The 22,077-nt window shown below is 26.3% G+C and overlaps 1 protein-coding gene across 2 annotated transcripts in view; it reads left to right on the forward strand.

Moving 5' to 3' along the window:
• Positions 1–16,614, forward strand: part of LOC129984383 (BTB/POZ domain-containing protein 9-like) — a 203,546-nt gene extending 186,932 nt beyond the window's left edge. For both annotated transcript variants that reach the window (XM_056094262.1, XM_056094261.1), the window contains exons 6-10: positions 1,554–1,670; positions 3,874–3,983; positions 8,042–8,300; positions 12,992–13,170; positions 14,756–16,614. In XM_056094262.1, coding sequence (XP_055950237.1) covers positions 1,554–1,670; positions 3,874–3,983; positions 8,042–8,300; positions 12,992–13,170; positions 14,756–14,939 — 849 coding nt within the window. In that variant the 3' untranslated portion in view covers positions 14,940–16,614. The remainder of the gene's footprint in view (positions 1–1,553; positions 1,671–3,873; positions 3,984–8,041; positions 8,301–12,991; positions 13,171–14,755) is intronic.
• Positions 16,615–22,077: the final 5,463 nt, after the last annotated feature.

Here is a 22,077-nt window from a genome sequence, read left to right on the forward strand (position 1 = left end):
TCTTAAAAATTTTTATATATGGCATTTTTAATTAACAGTTCATTTATAGTTTTCAGTTACTATTAGGAGTTGAACTTTTTCATAGTTTCTAAAAGTAGTCTTGAAAAGGTGTTGCCTCCTAAAATTTCATTATTTACAAGCATTAAAACCTCATTATTTACTATCTTATTATCCTACATGATGTGTATTATGTATAAGAGAAAGGCAAAGCAATACTTCTTTTGATTGTTAATATTGTTAATTGAGAAAAAATAAATATTAAGTTTTATTCATGGAATAAAATAAGTTCTCAGATTGCATAAAATATTAAAAATTAAATGCATAATAGTGTAAGTTTAAATGCTGGATCATGAGTAGAATGAGGCATTTCTTACTACTTAATATTGGTGGATAAATTATACTCTTAGTAAAATAGTTCACATATGAAGATTTTTTTTAGAGTTTCAGTTGCTGCTATCTTTGAACTTGGAGAATTCATTTACTCAAAGTAAAATATTCTCACCCAAGTTCTTAAATATTGAGAGATTTTTTTCCCATCATCTAGGATTATATAGGTAATGAAGATGTATTGGGAGTTTAAGAGAAACTTGCGTTGCGTCTTATTTTGTTCCATTAAATAATTGTATATGATTCAAAATGTATTGTCCGGAATAAAGGTTTATATTTTTTTCAATGTGTTTTTCTGCATTCCAATGAACAGCTGTCAGATTAAGAAGCACATGTTTTTATTGCAATAAGCTACCTTTACATTTGTTGCTTATGTTTCTTGTGCTTATTTGCTTCGTAGTTTTGTTTCTTATGTGCTTCATACCATCAGAAATGTTGAAAAAAATGTGACTCCTTGCCTTGCATTCAAATTCCTGAAATAGAACAACACACTGAATGGTTGTAAGACATTCTTCTATTTTCGTGTTCTTTCATGTTATTCAAAATGGTAATACTGTAAAATAATGTGGTTACTATTCTAGCATCTTTATTCCAGTGGACAATAACTGAACATTTACTAGCCAATACTCTTCTCATTCTTTTTTAAATCCTATTATAATGCATTGCTGTAACAACTATAGGATCATATGACAATTTAAGTTGTTATTTATTCTATCAGTAAATTCTTATTTCTTAGTAAAAATTATTCAATTTTATTTCTATTCACACCTTGCAAACAATATCTTTCCAGCTCCATTCATCTGCAAGTTATTGATTTTAAAATCTTCTCTGGAATTTTGAATCACTGTATTTTATCAAATATTTATAAATGTCATTAATTAACATCCTGTGCTTTACAGTTTGTTTCATTTGTTATTATAAGTACAATCTATTACATAATATTGATTACCATGTTTTTTTTAAATTTATGCATGCAGACCGGAAGGATGTAAATTTGCGGTAAGGCACCATTTCAAGTATTCTGTATTTTTTTCCTCTGAATTCTCGTATTTTTTTCTCTGTCATTCCCATAAATTCACATTTTCCTCTAATTTTTTCCTCTTATATCATACTTCATCTAAATTCTCATATGCTAGTAAGATTAATGTATTGGCATCTATTTTCAGTTAGCTATGGAAGAAGAGGATGTGTGGAGAGCAGTTCTTGCTTGGGCGAAACATCAAGCTGGCGTGACTCAACCGACAGCACACTGGACTGAAGAAGAAAGAGCCCGGATTACTCAAGTAAAGTTAAAAAATTAACTTGCTTGTGATATTTATTTAATTGTTCTTATAACTTTATTATATTAATATGACACCAACATTACATGACACTGAGTCTTTATTATCTGTTTCTCTAATCAATATGAATGTATTTATTTGATTGGCCTTGTAACTGTATTTTATTCATATGACAGTGACATTGCATAACAATGATTTTTTATAATCTGTTTCTCATATCAATGTAAAATACAATCTACAAGTTACATAGATCAAGCATAAAGAAATAAATGATTTTTGGAGTAGAACATAGCATTTGAAACAGGAAAGAAAATATGCCCTAAATAAAATATGTATTACATGTTTAATTCAATGAAAATTTATAACAATACAATGACCCAATTGCATGAATAAAAACATGCAAAGCATGTATTGCTTTAGCCAACAAACCTTTTGAACATTTGCTTTAAATATTTCAAAGGTTAGTTGTTCATATTGTATTTTTCTCAGCGCTCTTGTACCAATCACACTGCATAGACTTTTGATGCACTTAATTTGTTGAAACATTGTAAATTTGTATGCCACTAAAACTGCTTTGTGTATTTTATTTGAGGAATTCTTTTCTGTTATTTATTTCCAAAAAGATCTCTGTAATTCGCACCCCCTTTGCATTTCCAAACCCATGTTTTATTCTAAACATAATTTATTTCAGAGCACTTTTTTGTAACATTGTCAAATTTAATATTCTTTAACAACCTTTTCTTAATTTGTAGATATTCCATCTTAGGTAAATTTGGAATAATAAAAATAAAAGGTTGTAAGGAAAGAAATGGGAGGGGGATGTTAAATTTAATTAGTAAAATAAATAAAATATCACATTTAAAAATGTATTTACTTTTTGACAAAATTATTGAAAATGTTTTTCTATTTACAACATCATAAAATTGTATACTAATTGAAACTAGTGCAAAACTTTTTGAAGGTTTATTAAATCCACAATTATGAAGATTAAGATATATAAAAAATAATAATAATGATAACTCTTTGAATATACAAGCTAATATTTTGTTGGATTTTTGTTTATTGACTATCACATGTCCAGGTTAAAACATTTTTCATTTAAATTTTATTGCTGATATATTATCAAATGAAGATAGGTCATGGTCTAATCTATTTAGTTATCATACTATCAAGTTCCATTATATATTAAAAACCATTGTTATAAAGAAAATTCATTGATTAGAAATTTGTAAATTAAATGACAGAAAATTGGTAACTTAAATGAAAATTATTGAATGAAAAAGATAAATAAAATATTCTACTCTGAAAAGAACGTGATTGATAGTTTATCACCAAATATCTTTTATTTTTCTCCTAAGTATTGTTGTAATGTGATTATCCGTACTATTGTCTTTTAATATTTTTCTTCAAAATTTTAAAGATATAAGAATAAAAATTTTCTTTTCTGGTGAAACTTGATTTATTTCAATTATAATGTAAACCCTTCCAGATTTATTTTTCAAAATATTTAAAATTTTAATAAATAAATCTTATTATGCTTAAATTTTTCTACCTGTTGATAGTGTGTTAGAATGGTACAACTACCAACCCATAACCATAGTCAGACCAAATAACATTTAAAAAAATTAATGTATAATTTTTCATGGTTATATTTTTCTATTCTTGAATACTGGATAATTCAAAATAGTTCCTCTAATAGTTAACAGCTGTAATTTGCTGTAGAAAAGAATTAGAATTTAGAACAGAATGAAATTTTTCAATATACAAAAGTTCATCTTTGTGGCTTTTTTTTTTTCTTTTCCCGCAACATTCATGTGATAGTCCTTTTCACACAATGATGCAATGTCGTAGACAAGTTAGATATTCATATATATATTCTACATGCAAATATCTAATTGCTTTGGAGATAGTGTATGTGCCTTCATTTCTTTTTTATGTGTTAAACTCCATCACAGTGTTTAAGTCGGTATGTATAAAAAATTCTTCACAATGTTGTGAAATGGATTATCACTTGAATGTTGTCTGTGTGAATAAGGATAGTCTCAATGAGCAATTATCTTCTTGTAACATGTGAGAGTTTTTCATATCTTTACTTACAAGGAAGTAAGAGTCATTTTTAACAGGACTGTTGTTTTGAATTATTCACTATTATAATTTATTTATGTTTTTAAATGCAATTTTCCAATACTGTCCCATATTTTGGTAGCAAATGTCTGGAGTCATAAACTATGTTAGAATACTGCTGATTGACAGTCAAGTATTTGCTGAAGAAGTGGAACCTACTGGAGCTGTTCCAATGGAATTATCATTAGAAAGGTAATTCATGGCCGAATTCTTGGAAGTAAATTTTGCTTTTTCAATTTTTTAAATATCTCTATTTTTGCAATATTATATTTTATTTCTGAACATGTTCATTAATCTAAAATTAGTATATCTATTTCTGTTTTACATACAAAATGAAGAAACAAAACATACATGATTATAAATATTCACTCAATGAAATTATGTATTGTATTATTGCAAATTTGTGTGAAATATCTGAAGTGATCTAATTTTTTAGTGCAAAAATAAATTATGTATAAGTTTAAGGAAACCCATTACATTTTTAACATTATTTTAAGTTTATATCTGATTGAAATATTTCAGTAATAATTAACAATAAAATGAGATCATTGTGAAAAGAAAAAAAAATATCAATTTGATTCACTCTTTATTTGAAATGTAAAATTTATTTTTAAAAATTCTACAAATACTTTTTCAAATTGAATTTACATTGTTAATTTAATACTTATATGTAGATTAAATTGGTTGATTTACTAAAATATATTATGCAAAATTTGTATGAATTTGAAGATATGCCTAATATTAAAGTTAATATAACATTTTTTATTGGGAAAAAGACCATTAGACTTTTTGAAACATGATGGAGGTAAATCCTTTTGAAATTTTTATTTGCATATGTATTTTGTTTCTTATCATAAATAATAATCGTGTAAATTTGAAATTTTTACACAGCAAGTGGAAAAGTAAGAGAAGTGAAAAGAAATTTGATATTTTGATCAAGTTGTGGATAATATTTCATCTTGAAGCATTAGTCCATAACTTTGAAAATAACTTTGTAATTGAATATATATATATATATATTTGGAATCTATAGACTTTTTCCAATAAGAAACATATTTATTCATCTCACAATTCATAAATAATTTACGTGGGATCTATGAAAATTTTAAAATTATTTTCAGCAACTTCTTGATTGTTAAATATATATGCACTGAAGAAAGCTTTCAAAGTATTTGGAAAATAGTAATTTGTTGAAGAGGAATCTTGTGTATTGTTGTGGCAATATAGATTCTGTTTGAATTCCATTCATTCAATTTCTCCACAGTGATTAGAAAGACATCAAGTCCAGACTTTGTCACAGATAAGAAGTTGTCCTTTTCCTTTGACCACTGTTAAATATGGATGTTACAGATCGTCATTTGTTTTATGTATTTCTTACCAGTATTTTCATTTGTAATAGTTTCACCAGTCATCAGAAGGAGGTCATGGACAATTTCTTCCGATTAACACTAAATTTTATGCGTGATTTGTATGCGTGTTTTCTTCCCCTTTGTGCAACCACTTTTCATCCCTTATAAGATGATACAGGAATGTCTTATTTTGATTACTTGAACAAACCCAATAACAACAAATCTTTTGATGTTTGTTTGGTTCATATAGATCTGACCCACCACATTTTTGTGCTTGCCCAATTTACTAAAAATGCCTTATCACTGTTGTGCCATTGGTCTGAAGTTATTCTACTACTTCTCAAATTGTTTCAATTTGATGATGCCCTATAGATAACATAATTATCTATGGAGATGACATACAATTATCTATACATAATTATGACTATCACAAAATTGTCTATGTCCTAATTAAATGTTTTGTTGATATTACTTCTACTGAAAGTTCCAATTTAAGTTCACTGAATAATATTGTATTAAATTAGTCTATTTCCAATTTTATTTTAAAATGTTGAAACAACTAAGCAAAACATTAAAAATAAAAGAGAAAATTCCACAGTATGGAATAATAAAATACCAGAATTTTCATGAACTGATTTAAAAACTGCTACTAATATCGACAAACATAGAAACTATAATTATTTTTGTACCAATAATTATAGTTTCTATTATTAGAAAATTTAGTATTAATATTTCTAAAATATTTATGTTAAATTATGATATAAATTGAGTTAGATATGTGTTTATTATTTTAGTCTGAATGTTTAATTTATCTGTGTAGTTTTATAGTTCTCATTTAAAAGTGTGTAAAAAATAATTGGTTTTCATACAAACAGAGTATTTTTAAATAACTACTTTTTTTAATTGTGTCTTAATCTTATGTAAGTCTTGTGTAATCTTATTTTTATTATTTAATTATAATTATATATTATTTAAACTTTATGAAGGACATGCTATTGCTTGTTGGCACTTGTGGTCTGCATTTTTACTATGCATTTCTGGATGCAATTATCTTACAAAAAATGATTTTTACATTACCTTAAAATTCAAAATATTACTTACTTAATGTTGCCAACTTTATTTCTATGCAATCTTCCCTCTAATTTTTTTTTTAATTTACATTAATATAAATTCTATAACAATATTTTTATTATTATGATAAAACCTATCCATCTATCAAACAATTCGATCATGTGCATTAAAATTAAGATAAGAAATGGCTTTCTTTGGAAGTAAGATGAAAATGAAAATTCTACTTCACAGTTAAATATCTCAAGAAAACATTTTTTTACCTTAATTTAATTGTTAATTGAAAATTTAAAAAAAATGATAACAATGCAATTAAATGACCTGATAAAACAAAACAAAAAGTTTTAGTTGATCACAACAGTATAAATATAGTTAAATGTTGTAATTAAATTTAATTTGAAAATTTTTTTTAAAATTAGAAAAAAATTTGCTATAACTGAAAAGCCATTTTTTAGAATTTTTAGCCAGTAAAATATTATCTCAGAAAAATCGTTTTTCTGAGATAATATTTTATGAACGTGTAATTGAAAATTCATAAAAAATATTTCTTAATAAAATGATATTTTAATTAACTTTTGGGTATTTTAAAGCCAAGAGTGGCTTTCTTTTTTTATGATCATATGTTCTGAATTTCATGAAGATAGAACAAAATTATAGATTCATATAAAGGACATTTATGTATAAAGAAGTTTTTAAAGTTTTATTTAAAATGACCAAAAAGTTTTACCCTCTATGAGAATAGCTGATGACTTAAATATTTTCTTTATTGATGCTTAGAGTAAAAAATTATTAATTTTTCAATCTACTTCATTTTTAATTTCTAAATTTAATAAATTTCAACTTCTCAACTTTCACCCACAAGAATGTAAAATAATCATAAGTTGTGGATCAAAAGATTTAAATTGTTAATTGAAAATTTAAAAAAAAAAAAAGAATTTTTTTACCTATTTGCAATCTTTTTGAATAAAAGTTCCCATGCCAAATATTGAATAAACTCAGAATCTTAAAAGTGTGTGAGTATTACTTATCACTTTCCTCCATTTTGTAGTTTTTTAAAATGTTGACAGTCTTTTAAATTGTAATTTACCTTTTGAGGACATGTGCCAAATTTTGTTCAAATGTACATGTTCAGAATTTAAACTGAAGTTGAATAAGTACCTTAAAATAAGCTATCAATGTTTTTCGTCCTTAAAATTATAATTAAAATAAAAATTCAGTAGAATATTGCTGCCCTTTCTCAATATTCATTTGTTATTTACATGAAAGTCAGCCTATAATATAGAATGGGCTTATCCAAGTATGAAAAATTTCATAAATAACCTCTTCAAATTTCTAACTTAGTATCTTTTTTTTATAGCTTGTTTGTATAAATTAGTCATATGTGGTTTATTTTAATATTTAGTATTTTATTAAATTGTGAATTGTTTATTATCTTATTCATTGCTTTTATTACTTTCTCAGAATGTCATTAAATTTAATCACTGTTGATTGCTTAGAATATGAGATTTATCCAGCTAGTTTCCTTTAAAATTAACCTTTTAAACGAGCATTTTTGTAATAACGTTACATTAAAATAATTTTACTATTTACATAGTCTTAAGAAAACAGATGAATTAAATTTATTTGATTCATTAATTATTAATTAAATAACAAATAAAGGCATCATTTAAACTGTAATATCTAGGTTTCTGTTTTATAGAAAAATGTGTGAGAATGTATGCTAAATGACATAACTGCATACAAAAATTGATGAATTTGGTGAGAAGGATATTTTTTATAGCCATAGAAGGGATTAGTTAAATGTTGCATTATTTAATTGTGTGCATCTTATAGGTATCGATTTGCTGCATTGCCCAACAAGTTCACCCATTCTGAAGACAAACGAATCCAGCCACGAACATCTCTTAAACTCTTTCAAGGTTCACAGTTACTCAGTGGTGAAAAGCTTCACCTCCAGAGAATTTTGAATTCATGGTTTGGGAATTCGAAACAAATGTGGAGACTTCTTTACAGAGCATCAACTCATGGTTATACTGCTGAAGCTTTTCATTATCATTGTGATGGGCACAATCCTACTTTTGTTATTGTACTTGTGAGTATTTAGAATATGTTATATAGATATAAGGATTTTATGGTGTAGTTTATAATTAAGGTTCTTTTTGAATCTATTTTTGATTAGATTATTTCTAGCTCACTGATTGTTGGATAAGGGATAATTTATATTTGCAATCTGTTGTGTTTTTCCAACTTTAGAAGCTAGGCAACTGTTGTGAATGTGATGTAGTAAACCACATATTTTGGATGGATGAATTGCTGGAATTTTATAAATATCTATTTATTATATATTTAGCACCCACATTTATAATATAATTAGCTGATATATATATATATATATATTAAGATGTAATTAAGAGGTGAAACATTGTCACATATTGATAGTTCGATAAAATTCTATAATAATAGTGTTAATGTTGCCAACTCTAAAATGTTAAATAAATCAAAGATTATAGATAGGCTATGTTCACTTTGGTCTTTTAGAATAATACACTAATTTTTATCTCTTAATAAGTTGATACTAAATAAAAGACAAATTTAAGACAGATAATAATCTTGCAGTTATGCTCTTAATGTCAAAATATTACAAATCTTCGTGTACGAGCGAGGACCTCTGCTGTTGGTTATTATTTCATAAATCTTGATCTGTAGTTAACCTGTTCCTTTGAGTAGTTGGAGGGTTAATAAATTGATAATAACCAGTATTGTAATCTTCATTCAGGGAATATATTAACTCAACTTAGTAACTGACTAGAACTACTGAGTTAAGAATTTTTGCAGAAAGGTAAAAAAAAAACTCTTATTATTCTATTTGCCAAAAATATAAATTCTACAAGTTATAAACTACTAGCTTTTACCCGCGACTTCGTAAGCGTGGAAATAGATTGGAATTTATAGCATCAATGGCTTTATCTTTTGTTACACCTGCACATGAGTGAATTTCCAACGTCAATTGGGGCAACACAAACGTATGAAATTTCTACGCCAGTTGGGGTAACGCAATATAGATTATAAATTTTTAATTTCCTTTAATTCAAAAGTACTTCAGAATGAATCCGAAAGATTAATTAACATTGTTTAGTTTTAAATGTACCGAAACTAAGAAAATAAACAGAATCGTTTGAAATAATAGTCAAAATCATGTTAAGCCTAATCTCATTGGCATGGGGAAAAAAAGCCTGAGGCTTTACTCATTTGGCGGGAAAGTTAGTTTTTAATTAATAAACAATTTATTCCACTCAATTAAACGGAATAAATAGTAACCTATGTCCTATTCCAGACTATAATCTATCTCTCAGCTAAATTTCATCCAATTCTGTTCTGGCGTGATTGACTAACAAACATCCATCCATTCATCCAAACTTTCACATTTATAATAGTAGTATAGATATAATTTAATTACAAAAGCATTCAACTAACCTAAAAACTATTTATTTACATAATATACCTGAAATAAAACAAATAAACAAAATCAAGTCCGTTTCTTTAAAATCAAGTCAAGTCTATTTTATTTATCGATCGAGATTGAGATAGCTACAACAGTATAATACACATAATTTTTAAACTTTCAATTAAAATTAAAACACAGTTCTAAACAACCAGAACACACTACGCATGCGTGAATTTTCAACGCCAGTTGGCATAACGCAAATGCGTGAATTTTCTACACCAGTTGGGGTAACTCAATACAAATAAGAAATTTTCAATTTTCTTAATTCATGTTTTATTTGAATTTAAAAGTACTTCAGAATGAATCCGAAAGATCGATTAATTAACAATGTTTAATTTTATATGCATCAAACACTAAGAAAATAAATAGAATCGTTTGAAATATTCGGTCGAAAACACTTCAAGCCTAACCTGATTAGCGTGGGAAAAAAAACTGAAGCATTATTCATTTTTGGCGAGATTTGGCCTCAGATTTTTGGCGAGAAAGTTAGTTTTTAATTAATAAAAAATTAACCACTCAATTAACCGAAATAAATAGTAGCCTATGTCCTATTTCAGACTATAATCTACATATGCGCCAAATTTCATCTAATTCCATTCTGACGTGATTGACTAACAAACATCCATCTATCCATCCAAACTTTCACATTTATAGTAGTAGTATAGATTAACCACTAAGATGAGTATTTTTGCATAATTATGTGCAATAATTTAAATGAATTAAAATAATTATTTATTCGCCATATATTGGAATATTTATTTGACAGGTTGTATGAAATAATTTTTAATGTTAGAGATTTATAATTGCTATATACTTTTAATTGTAAATAAAAAAATATCAATTAAAAATTCTCATTAATGTCAACTATGTTTTCCATGATTTAATATTAAAAAACAAATATCAAACTAAAATAAGTCATTTACACATGATTGAAACTGAAAATGCGTTGAAATGGGCAACTAAATAGACCACTTATTAAAAATTTGGCCATCCTCATAATGTGCTCTATCTGGGACTGCAAAATGCCTAAATCTGCCATTGATAGTAATATTGCTCTGGATATCAACCACAAAGTTATCTCATTGAAATAATACTTTATAATTTTATGGACTTATATTTAGAATAGTATTACATAATTGAATTGAATTCAATTTAATTGCCTTCTGGGTTTGAAATATATTATATAGATTTTGGTCTTTACACAAAAGAACTTTTTGAAAATCAGAGGTTCCATCTTCCTGATTAGTAATATTTCATGATATTCTTTATAGTTTTGTGCATTTTCGTGTTTTCCTTTTCTTGATTCATATGGTTGTTGATATTATATAATTGTTGTTAAGATGTTTTTAATTTATTCTTTAACATCTTGCATTATAAATGAACCGGCAGAAGCATAGAGCATCATTAATGCAAGAAGTTTCACTTTTTATAATCCAGTGTTTTCCCCTTATATGCATTTGAGCAGAATAAAATTTTAAATGCTTACAAATTCCATTGCTTGCAATTGAAAATGATTTTATTTATTATTAAAGATATATCTTTTAAAAAATAACTTTTTCATTGTTATCATAATAAAGACCAAAATAAGTTAAAACAAATGCTATTTGGTGCACCAATATAAGGTGCACCAAAAAAACTGTATAATTTTCTAGAAAAAAAAATTATGTATGGGATATCCTAAAGATTACAAAATACACATACTTTAGAAATTGAATTGTTTAATGGAAAGAAATTTCAATATTTTTTATTATAAAAATAGATGAACTTTAGCAGTTTTAAATTTAAAATTGTAAAACACTAAATTGGTCATGCTAACTTCGCCTTTTAAGCAAATTTTTCCTACAGAAACTTTTTTTTAATCTTTTCAATAATATAAATAAAAGTCTGTTTGCAGTTTTAAGTGTTTAATATATGCCTTCTAAGAAATAAATTCTATGAGAAAGAGTAAGAGCAGTTCACTATATTTATTCTTTTTGCTAAACTTAATATTTTATGAAAAGTGTCTTTAAATTAAAATCGAACTTTCAAATCGTAATTTTCAAAGTGTTTTTTTTAATGTCTGGATTGCTCATTTGATAAAATATCTCTCTAGAAAAAAAAAATCAATTTATTGATATTTTGATGGAATGCGGATTGTTGATTTTCTTTGCAAAAACTACTAAGCACAGTTAATTGTTTTAATATTGAAGAAAGTTTTAAAGAAACATACAAATATGTATGCAATTTGCATTTTCTTTTTACATTTACCATAAAGATTAAAAAATGTGGTTTCATATGCGAATATAATTTACTTTTGGGTTAAATAGTTTCTACTTATTTTTAAACAAAATTTTTTCACTGAAGTTGAATTAAAACAATGTTTACTTTTATTCAGAGAGGTAAAAATTTCTTCATATAAGTTAGAATAAATCTCAAATCATATCGGGTAGTTTGAAATGATTCCTTTGCTTGCTTTATAAATGGTGTTTCAGTTAATTTATCTCGGTTTTCAACCTTGGGTAAAGAAGATAATGACATTTTGATGTAAGCTTTCATCATTTATATTCAATTGCTAAGGTAATCATCTACATTTAAATACAAAATTTCGTTCTCTATTTTATTATTGGTGTTGAACTATTATTTATTTAGTGTACAAAAAGTGTTTTTCTAACGTTAATCTACGATTACTGAAAAAATTTCACTCTATGTAAATTTTTGATACATGAAAATTCAGTATAAATGGGTTGTCTATAGTTATTCTTTTCAGCAGCTTGATAAACGTATTCTTTTATTTAGGTTTTTCACTTGTTAATAAATTTTAGGTGGTTATGTTTAAAAAGCAATTTTTTAATAAATATTTCTTAGTAAATTTTTCACAAATTTCATTATTTTTAATTTTATCACTTAAAGAACATATCTTTAGGTTTTTGGGAAAAAAAGAGGGACGGCGTATATGCATTGGGTACATATTGAATTGATTATTTCAAATGTATAGGCTACTTTTTTATTTTTGAAAAATTATATTTTTGTTTTTTCATCTGTAAATATATATATATATATATATATATATATATATATATATATATATATATATATATATATATATATATATATATATATATATATATGTTATGTTCATAGTAGATATGTTTAAAAATAATTTCAGTGTATAAATAAAATATTATATTTTTCACATTTAATATTTTATGATTTGAATGTATGATTCTTTAATTAATAGTGGTAATTTTTTATATGTTATCTAGCAAATATTAAAAGAGATTTTGAAAATATATCTTTAGGGTTCTCATGGAGAATTATGTGGTGGATTCAGTGATGTCCCTTGGGGAAAAACAAGAGGAAGAGGACGTTATGTACCTTCTGATAAAGCATTTTTGTTCACTCTTATTAATAATGCTGATGTCCCACCTACAAAATTTGAGGTTGTGAAAAAAATGTTCGCTATTGCTCCTCACCCAGAGTATGTATAAAGTACCTTTTTTTTATTCAGTCTTTTTGATTCTTTAGTATGAAACCTGTGATATAAATTATTTTATCAATTCATATGTAGATGGCAGCCTTGTTTTCAGATTGTAATGCATATTTTAATTTTTCTCTGACAGAAGTATAGATTTTAAAATTTCTGAATTTCTTCATTCTGTTACAGCGTAATGAAATGCAATGTTTGGGAGAATATATATATATATAGCATATAAAAACTTTCAATCTAAAAAATTATTAATATTATATATAAATTCACGATAAAATAGAACACCAAGTATAGTAATCTTATTTTTGTATAATAGAAGTTTGGTATTATAAGGAATTTAATTTTCAAAAAATTACTAGCATGTTTGAAATTAATTGTCCAGCTTTTATTTTATTTTGCAATCATTCTTCTTGTTTTTCTAAAATACTAAGTTGATAATGATTTGCTTTATAGCTCTTAAATTGTATTATTCATTAAAAAAATATTACTACAAATTCTTATTCATTTTTAGAATTGAGATTATATTTCTCATGTAATTCTTATACGAATCTAATGTCAGAATCAACTTGTCTGCCATCTATCGATTAATTTTGCATTAAAATTTGAAAGCTTATTGCAGTGGTCATAGATTTAGACATTTTTTTTAACCCTTGGCATGCACATTATGAGTTTCCTTTTTTGATTACTGTTTGATTTTGTTAAATATTTGAACAGATTTCCAATATATTATAAATAAATATTTCATTACAATTTTTATAATCCATTTTAACACACATTACAATTCTGAATTTATATTATATATATATTGCAAATATATATTTATTTAACTACTAAATTAATTACATTTTTAAACAATATACCTACAACCACCCTCAGCTCGGCAAAACAAGTATGAAATCTCCCATTGGTACAATTTGTTTTCATTAATAGCAATAATTTATGCAGTTGAATCCTTGCTATCATTTCAACTTTGTTGATTCCATGCTGTCTTCTATGTATTAAGTGCTAGAGGATGTCGAAAAGTTAATCAATTGTGAAGCTTTAGATTTTTCCTTACTGGTTACAGTTGCAGCAGAATTTTTTCTTTTTTCCTGAGGTGAATGCATTTTCTATACCAATAATGGATTGAATTTTTACGTCTACTCCAGACCTAACCTTCAATTATCTCATAGATAATTTTACCTCTCTGAGATTCTACCAATGACCAAAGAAAAGAAGAGTAGTATTACTAACAGAAGTTAATTAATTGAAAAATAAAGATATTTATTTCCGAATTCTATCTTATGAGGATAGTTGCTGCAGTTTATAATTTAAATGTTAAAATTCTATTAGATTTTAGATTAGCAAGCTTGATCTAAATCATAATTTAAATGCATTGTTTTTTATTTAATTTGGAATTTTACAAATTCGAATGGTAAAAGTAAGGTGACAGTATTGTGAGGTACTATGTATTACACTTCTTTGTTCTTTATTTTTTCTTACGTTAAAATTTTGTACAGTTTTGCAGATGATTCTGTATTTATTTCTAGAAGAGTTGCAGAAGAATTTTTTTTTCAATTTATTTATTTATTTTCAGATATGGACCTATATTTGGTGCTGGTGCTGATCTTTGCATCTCACACAACTGTAATGCAAACCTAGAGAGTTACTCAAACCTACCTCATTCCTATGATGGAGAAAATGCATCATGCACATTACTCATGGGAGACTATAATTTTACTGTACTGGATTATGAAGTATTTACTACATTAGGAAAATAATACATCATTATTGGTCAACATTTTTAAGAAGAAATAGTTCCAGATGTCTCAAAGGAAGAAATATTTTGTCTGAGGAATTGAATCTTTTATACTTGTTGGATAGAATAAGGCACTGAAAAGCACTTTTTCTTTTATATTGTTATATCAATGTTAAAGGTTAGCGATATTTTTGGGAGGTGGAATCTTATTATTTTGTGTATTTAGGGAATGGAGCAGTTATTTTTTATGTGGAATTTTATATGTAGTGGTATTTACTTAAATAAGCAACACTGTAAATTCGATTTGTTTCATATTTACAAATCTAGGATTTTATAATTAATTTGATGTTCTAGAGTTTTGAAATTTTGTGTAATTGCATATTCTCAGTGTCAACACACTACTTTAATGTTTACAGAATTCTTGGCTATTCCATTAATTTGACTAAATTTTGATCTCATCTCAATGGTGGTACTTAAAAGTGCATTAACTAGTTCAAGGTTTTAGCATTTTAATAAAAATTGATAATTATTAAAATGAACAAATTTTACCTTTTAACATCTAATAAAAGAATTTTTTCATTATTTCAGTAGCTTTAAGTTAGTTTTTACCTCTCTATTTTTAAAGGATTTCCTTTTTAGTTTGAAATTGCTGACTCAAATGTGATCTAATCCTTACAGTATTGGGGAAAATTTTGTATTGGATATCACAAATTTGTAGTTTTGAAATGCTGATCTTCATAATTGACTGCATATGATTGCTACATAACAAGACTTTTAAATTTCACTTTAGAATGGTCCTTTAAAAAAAATTATGGACACTTGCTTCCAGATTTAAACTTGACAAATTTGATTTAAACTTGCTTTAACTTGATTTAAACTTGCATACATATATATATATGTATGCCTCTTGTTCATTTGCCCAATTCTGTGGGGGGATGCCTAAGAAAGATTATATGTAAATAATACACCTATAAATATATGTATTTACATTATATAATGTAAATACAAATACATATTATATTTTGTAGATTATATGTAAATCCAATATTGATCTGACACCTGTTTAGATGTTCTACAGAAAAAAAATGTTTTGATGTGATTGTTTTGTATTGGATTTCCTGGGGCTAATAATAAAAAATTACCAATAAAATATTTTTAGTGCAAAATATTTTAGAACTTTATAAGTATATTGATAACGAAGAATTTCCTTGAAAAGTTCTGGATTCATAAAATTTTAGTGCTTATATAAAATTTTAGAGATAAGTAGAGCACAAACAAACTTACCTTAATTTAGTGTGCTGAATAATAGCTTTTAAGAAGTTAAATCAGCATTTCATCTGTATTTTTTAATGAAGTGTCATCCATGTCTGTCCTGTGAAGGATCACAGGACAGTTTTCATAAGTAGTTTCAGCAAACGCAACACTTTGTGTAAAAGCACCAAGCAAATGATACCAAGAATGCTCATTTCTGACTATTTTCTTGACCTAAAAATATGGAAAAATGAAAGATTTAAAAAAAAGTCTCCTGTAGAATATATTTTGCAATGCATTTTATTTCTATGTGCATGTTTAAATTCAGATGTGCAGATGCTTATGAATTATTACTCGAACTAATAAATTATTTCAAGAAATTTTTCCCAATTGCCTTATCTAAATTCTCTCTTTGTATTATTTATGATTCTGTTATTGATTTTATCTTTTCATATATGCATTTACTTTAAAATGACTATTTTGTCCAAAAAAATGTTTGGGCAAAATTGAAGTCTTGAAATTTAGAAACTTTTACTGGTAACTCTTTTAAAATACTTGTAGAATTTTGCAAATCTTTTTAAATAATTTGCTAATATCCTGCTGAACTTTATCTGTGTAATTTTGTTATATTTGTAATTATTTAAGCATCAAATGCAATTTTATTTAATTTAAACAATACATAAATAATATTTAGAGCTTTATTTTGAATCCATAATCATTGAAAGTTTCTGTTAAAATTTTACTCCTTGTATATATATAAATAATTTTTTTTAATTAAATATTCAATGTATAAAAAATATATGAATTATGCTTAGTATATAATACTAAATGCATTTCATATTCTACATGTTTTTTTTTTATTGTATCGATCTGATGATATTTTAGTTGCTGACAAATAATGACTATTATATATCGAGAACAATTTTGTAATAGTTTGAATGTACATTAGAAACAAGTTGAGAGAGGGAGGGGCTTCCATCCAAAACCAGATATTTTTATTGATTTTTATATTTTTTTTTGAGTAACCACAGAGGGTTTCTTTGCCCCTATTCTGAAAAATCTGAATGATTGGAACGTTGGCGGAAACTATGATAGAGTCGCATGGGCCATCATCGGTTATAATACTTCCTGTGGGATTCATATCCAATCATCTGTAGAGGATAGCCAACACCACAGGCACCAGTTCTGCCCCCCCCCCTAGGCCAACCACCCTGCCAATAGCTTCTCATCCCCATTTTGTATTCCGGAGAGGTGCAATTTTGAAATAAAAGGCACTTAATCACGCTTCATCATCAAAATATGTGACATACCCCATGCAGTGATTTATTAAGGAGGGATCAAGGAAAAGAACCCTGGGCTTCAATTTTTTGAGGCACCATCAGAGCAAAATATTAATGCCTTTATTAATTTTAAGGCAAGAATCTAACGTATTTTAGCCATTAACGTATTTGGTACCATATACTTCGCAGCTGGCTGAACTATCTTTCTGGCTGAAGGCCAGCGCCCCTTTGGCTACGAAGTGTAATTTTTTTTTATATTATAAGGAGCAAGTTGCTGCTTAATACCCTCAGCTGGCACTCCCTCTCCAATCTTCCGCACCACATCAAAAAGGAATCGCGGAGAGCATTACGTTGATATGATCCATTTCTTGAACCTGTTAAAATTGTTTCAAATTACAATGTGTCCATCCTGAGTGATGCATTAGAATTTCCATCACACCATTTTGTTTCTACTTTTTTAAATCAATAAATGCATTTAATATTATATACATATTTTAAAATCTCCAGTATGCATTTATTTATGTTAAATAATATTCATTCCATTAGCAGTATTAAAATGCATTTATCTGTGATGTTTTATTTGAATTTTTATTTGGATTTTAATGTGCTCTGTGTTTACATATTTTGTAACTGTTTTTACCCGATTTTATCTTATTTATAAGTATTTAAGCTAATCAATGCATTCTTTTTTTTTTCTTTTTTTTTCAAAACAAATGTAACTTTTATGGAATTGTCTCAAATATCTTCTTAATATCATTCATTTCAAAGAAATTGTGAAGATGTGTGATTGTAAATATTTTTATTAATGGTAATCAGAGCCGGCATGGCACTTAATTTTTTTTTTTAAATTCTTATGAATATTTTAGTGGCATAGCTAGAGAGCTATAAATGCATGAGTGGTCATCTTAAAGGGCTGATGATAAAAAAAAAAAAATGCTTTCATTTATGCTACGTTTTAATATATGATGGATAGCTATAAAAAATCTTACCATACTCTAGGTATCATTTACTTATTTATACCATTGATAAGTACTGGGGGAAAGGGAGAGGGCGCGAAATAAACTTATTATGAGTCGGCATATCCTACCTCGCTATGCCTCTGCAATATTTCTGATGAATGCAATTTATTTTATATAGTATTGAAGAAACAGTTAGAACTTACAATCTTTTTTTATATAATTGCATTTGGAATTGTTTATTTTAATAAAAAATAAAGCAACGAAAATTGATTTTGCTTGTATTCGTGTGTTTGTATCATTAATATAATAACTATATTATGTACATCAGAATTGTCATGACTATTTGAAATCAAGGAGTGGCAAATTTTTTGTATGGAAGTTTATAAAATCAACAAATTTTACAATGACAAATTTAAATTTGAAATGATATTTTCTAACTTTTTTTAGGAGGAGTTTATATTGCATTAATCAAAAAACTACTCTTTAAATTTTTCCAAACGAATCATAAGTCAAATTTTATTGTAAAAAACTGCATGGGATTAATTTCTAAATTTTTACTAGATAATTGTAATTATATAATGATTTGAAGAATTTTTAATTGTTTATGACATTTGCTTATCTTAATGATCACTTTGTGTAGAATATAAAATCACTCATAACATATGATAAGAATATTCACTGATTTTAACTTTTTCACACATTTTTCTTGCCACAAAACATAAAGAAATTGTAATTATATAAAAATGTTAGTCAGAGAAATAACATTCCATCAACACATTTCTTAAAATTGTTTCTTATACTATAACATCATTCTTTAAAATGTTTCTTAAGGATAAGCATTATTTGTGAATCACTTACATCAGCATTGAAATATGCTTTATGTAGAAACATGGTTAACTATTCTATGTAGTTAACCTTGATGTTCAATGCTACTTTTTCTATGAAAGTACATAGTTGTAATTTGCAGCGAATAACGTTATATTAAAGGATATTCTGAGATGCATAAAATATCATATTTGCTTTAGTATGGGCAGGTTAGCTAAAGATAGAAAACGACTCAAAGGTAAAGGTTGCAAGGTTTGTATAAAATGACATATTTCTTTTAAAGGACAGGTGCTGATTAAATTTATTATATATCAGATATATAAAAAAATAAATTTAATCATTTTTTTTAAAGAAATTTGTTTGAGTCAGGAGGTTTGCATGCTTTAAATTATCAAAAATATCGAAACTGCCAATAATAATATTTTTTATCTCATTGTTATTTAAACTGTAAGAAAAAATTCTTTAAAGAATAGCTTAAAAAAAAAAAACTTTTTATTCCCAACCCCAACGTTTGACAGAGTTTTGTACCATAGGAATTTGAAAACTTGACGTGATTAAGAAATATTTTTAAAACAAGATGTTATCAGTTTAAAAATTGACACATATATATTTTTTTTAATGATTGACCTTAATAAAATTTGAACTGTTGAAATTTAAACTTTGGTAAAATATGTAATTGAAAATAAGTTAAATATATTACCAAATAAATTGTATTAAAATAAATTATTTTATATATATATATATATATATATATATATATATATATATATATATATATATATATATATATATATATATATATATATATATATATATATATATATATTGTTTTAATAACTGTCAAAACATATTACATCTCCTTACATTTCCCTTTACAGATGTAGAATTTCAGTGCCCTGACCACATACTAAACTAAATTCTATTTATTTTACTTTTTCCATTTTCATCCTATCGTATTCGTGTTCACATAGACTAGCCAATAGAATGAAAGTCTACCAGTTGACAGATTTCATTCAAAATTTGATCTAGATCAATAACTTTTGTGCAAGGATGACATATTTAAATTCATTTCTCTATACTTGCATTTTTTGAAGTATGACATTAAAATACGCGACGAAACAGATCGACAGACGGTCAACCCACTAATGAATTTTGTCTAAAGCGTCAGATTAAAAATACACCAAATTTCACAATTTTAGTTCATTTAGTTATTGAGTAATTCATGTTTATTTACATGCAAACAGATAAACAGAATTACCATCGATGTATCTCGCATCAAATTTAATGCAGATTTCTAATGTTAATTTAACGACATATAACGATATGAACGTTATACCAAAATTCAGATAAATAATATTGAAGTTTTTCAGATTTTGAATATTGAAGTTTTAAAGAGACATTCATGCTTATAAAAATATTTTTTAAAAGAATATATAAAAAGTGAAAAAGTAATAATTTAAAGTTCTAATTTTTTTTTCTATTACAATTTTTTATATTGAAATACTAGAAAGTAAATACATACTAGAACTCGAACATATTGAAATACTAGAAAGTAAATACATACTGGAACTCGAACATATTGAAATACTAGAAAGTAAATACACAGTTTCTTATACATTAAAGACAGAGAATTTTAGTTGAAAACAAGGATATTTGAATTCAGGACCCAATTAACCGTTAATATAAAAGTAACATCCTTTCGATACTGTTTTGTTCAGTGGTGGCGTCGTGTTCGAATGTACATAAGAAGAAAAAGTATCAAATTGAGAAAATAATTGAGGATATAACCAATTAACTGTTTATTTTCAGTCAGCGTGTTTTAAAAAAGGTATGTTTTAATTATAGATACCTTTGCAATTTAATTTAGAAGGCGTAGCTTCAACTTAAATACTCATAACTACAGAGTTTAAATATCTAGAGGAATTTTTATAAAGCTATTTTAAATTTAGTTTAGTTATATTAACGTCCCGTTTTAAAGCAACACTAGGGTTATTTTAGGACGTAACTCATCATTTTGAACAGCGGTCAAATGACAAGGATGACACCTGAGCTGACACCTCCTCTTCAAACTTCCACACCACACCAGCGGGAGCTCGTTTGACCTCGATTGATTTAACGAGCACCAGATCCGCTTACATCCGCTGGTCTCGAATACTAAACCCTCCGGTTTTGCAGCCGAAACCTTACTACCAGACCGTCGTGGCCCAAAATTATTTTAAAACTCATTCTTAAAGAAAGCTAGCATTTTGGTCATACCTTATGTTATAGAAGATGATAAATTTTACATTAAAAAAAGCTTAAAATAGATCTAAGGGAATAAGAAATTAATTTTTTAAATTTTAGACTACATTCATTTTTTTGGCTATTGGAGGTATGGTTTTGTGTAACGGCCGTTACTAAAATACTTCTTCCTTAAAGAGGTGTTTTCTTAGTTGCGATCACATAAGACTATCAGCATTTCTTAGAGTTTATAGAAAGGAGTGGATTTTAACCTTCCAGTAGACTCACGTATGCGAGAAATATACGTATTTCTTTTTACTGTAGATCTTTATTTTGATTCCAAAATCATTAATTTGAGTTTTCCAAGAAAAACTTAAGAAAATATAGAGTATCAGGAAGTTTCTCAATACATACTAATCAATTATAAATGAGTAATCTATGACTCATAGATTACTCATTTATAATTGAGTTATCCATAATCGAAATAATAAATAACACAAAACATCAGGAAGTGTTCCCGCACATATTAATCAGTTCCAAAGACTTTTACATCGAAATAATTGAATAATCCATAATAGAAATAATATATGAGTAATTCAGGACATCTGGAAGTTTTCCAGTACTT

The sequence above is a fragment of the Argiope bruennichi genome, chromosome 9, assembly GCF_947563725.1.
Source record: "Argiope bruennichi chromosome 9, qqArgBrue1.1, whole genome shotgun sequence".
Classification (NCBI taxonomy): Eukaryota; Metazoa; Arthropoda; class Arachnida; order Araneae; family Araneidae; genus Argiope; species Argiope bruennichi.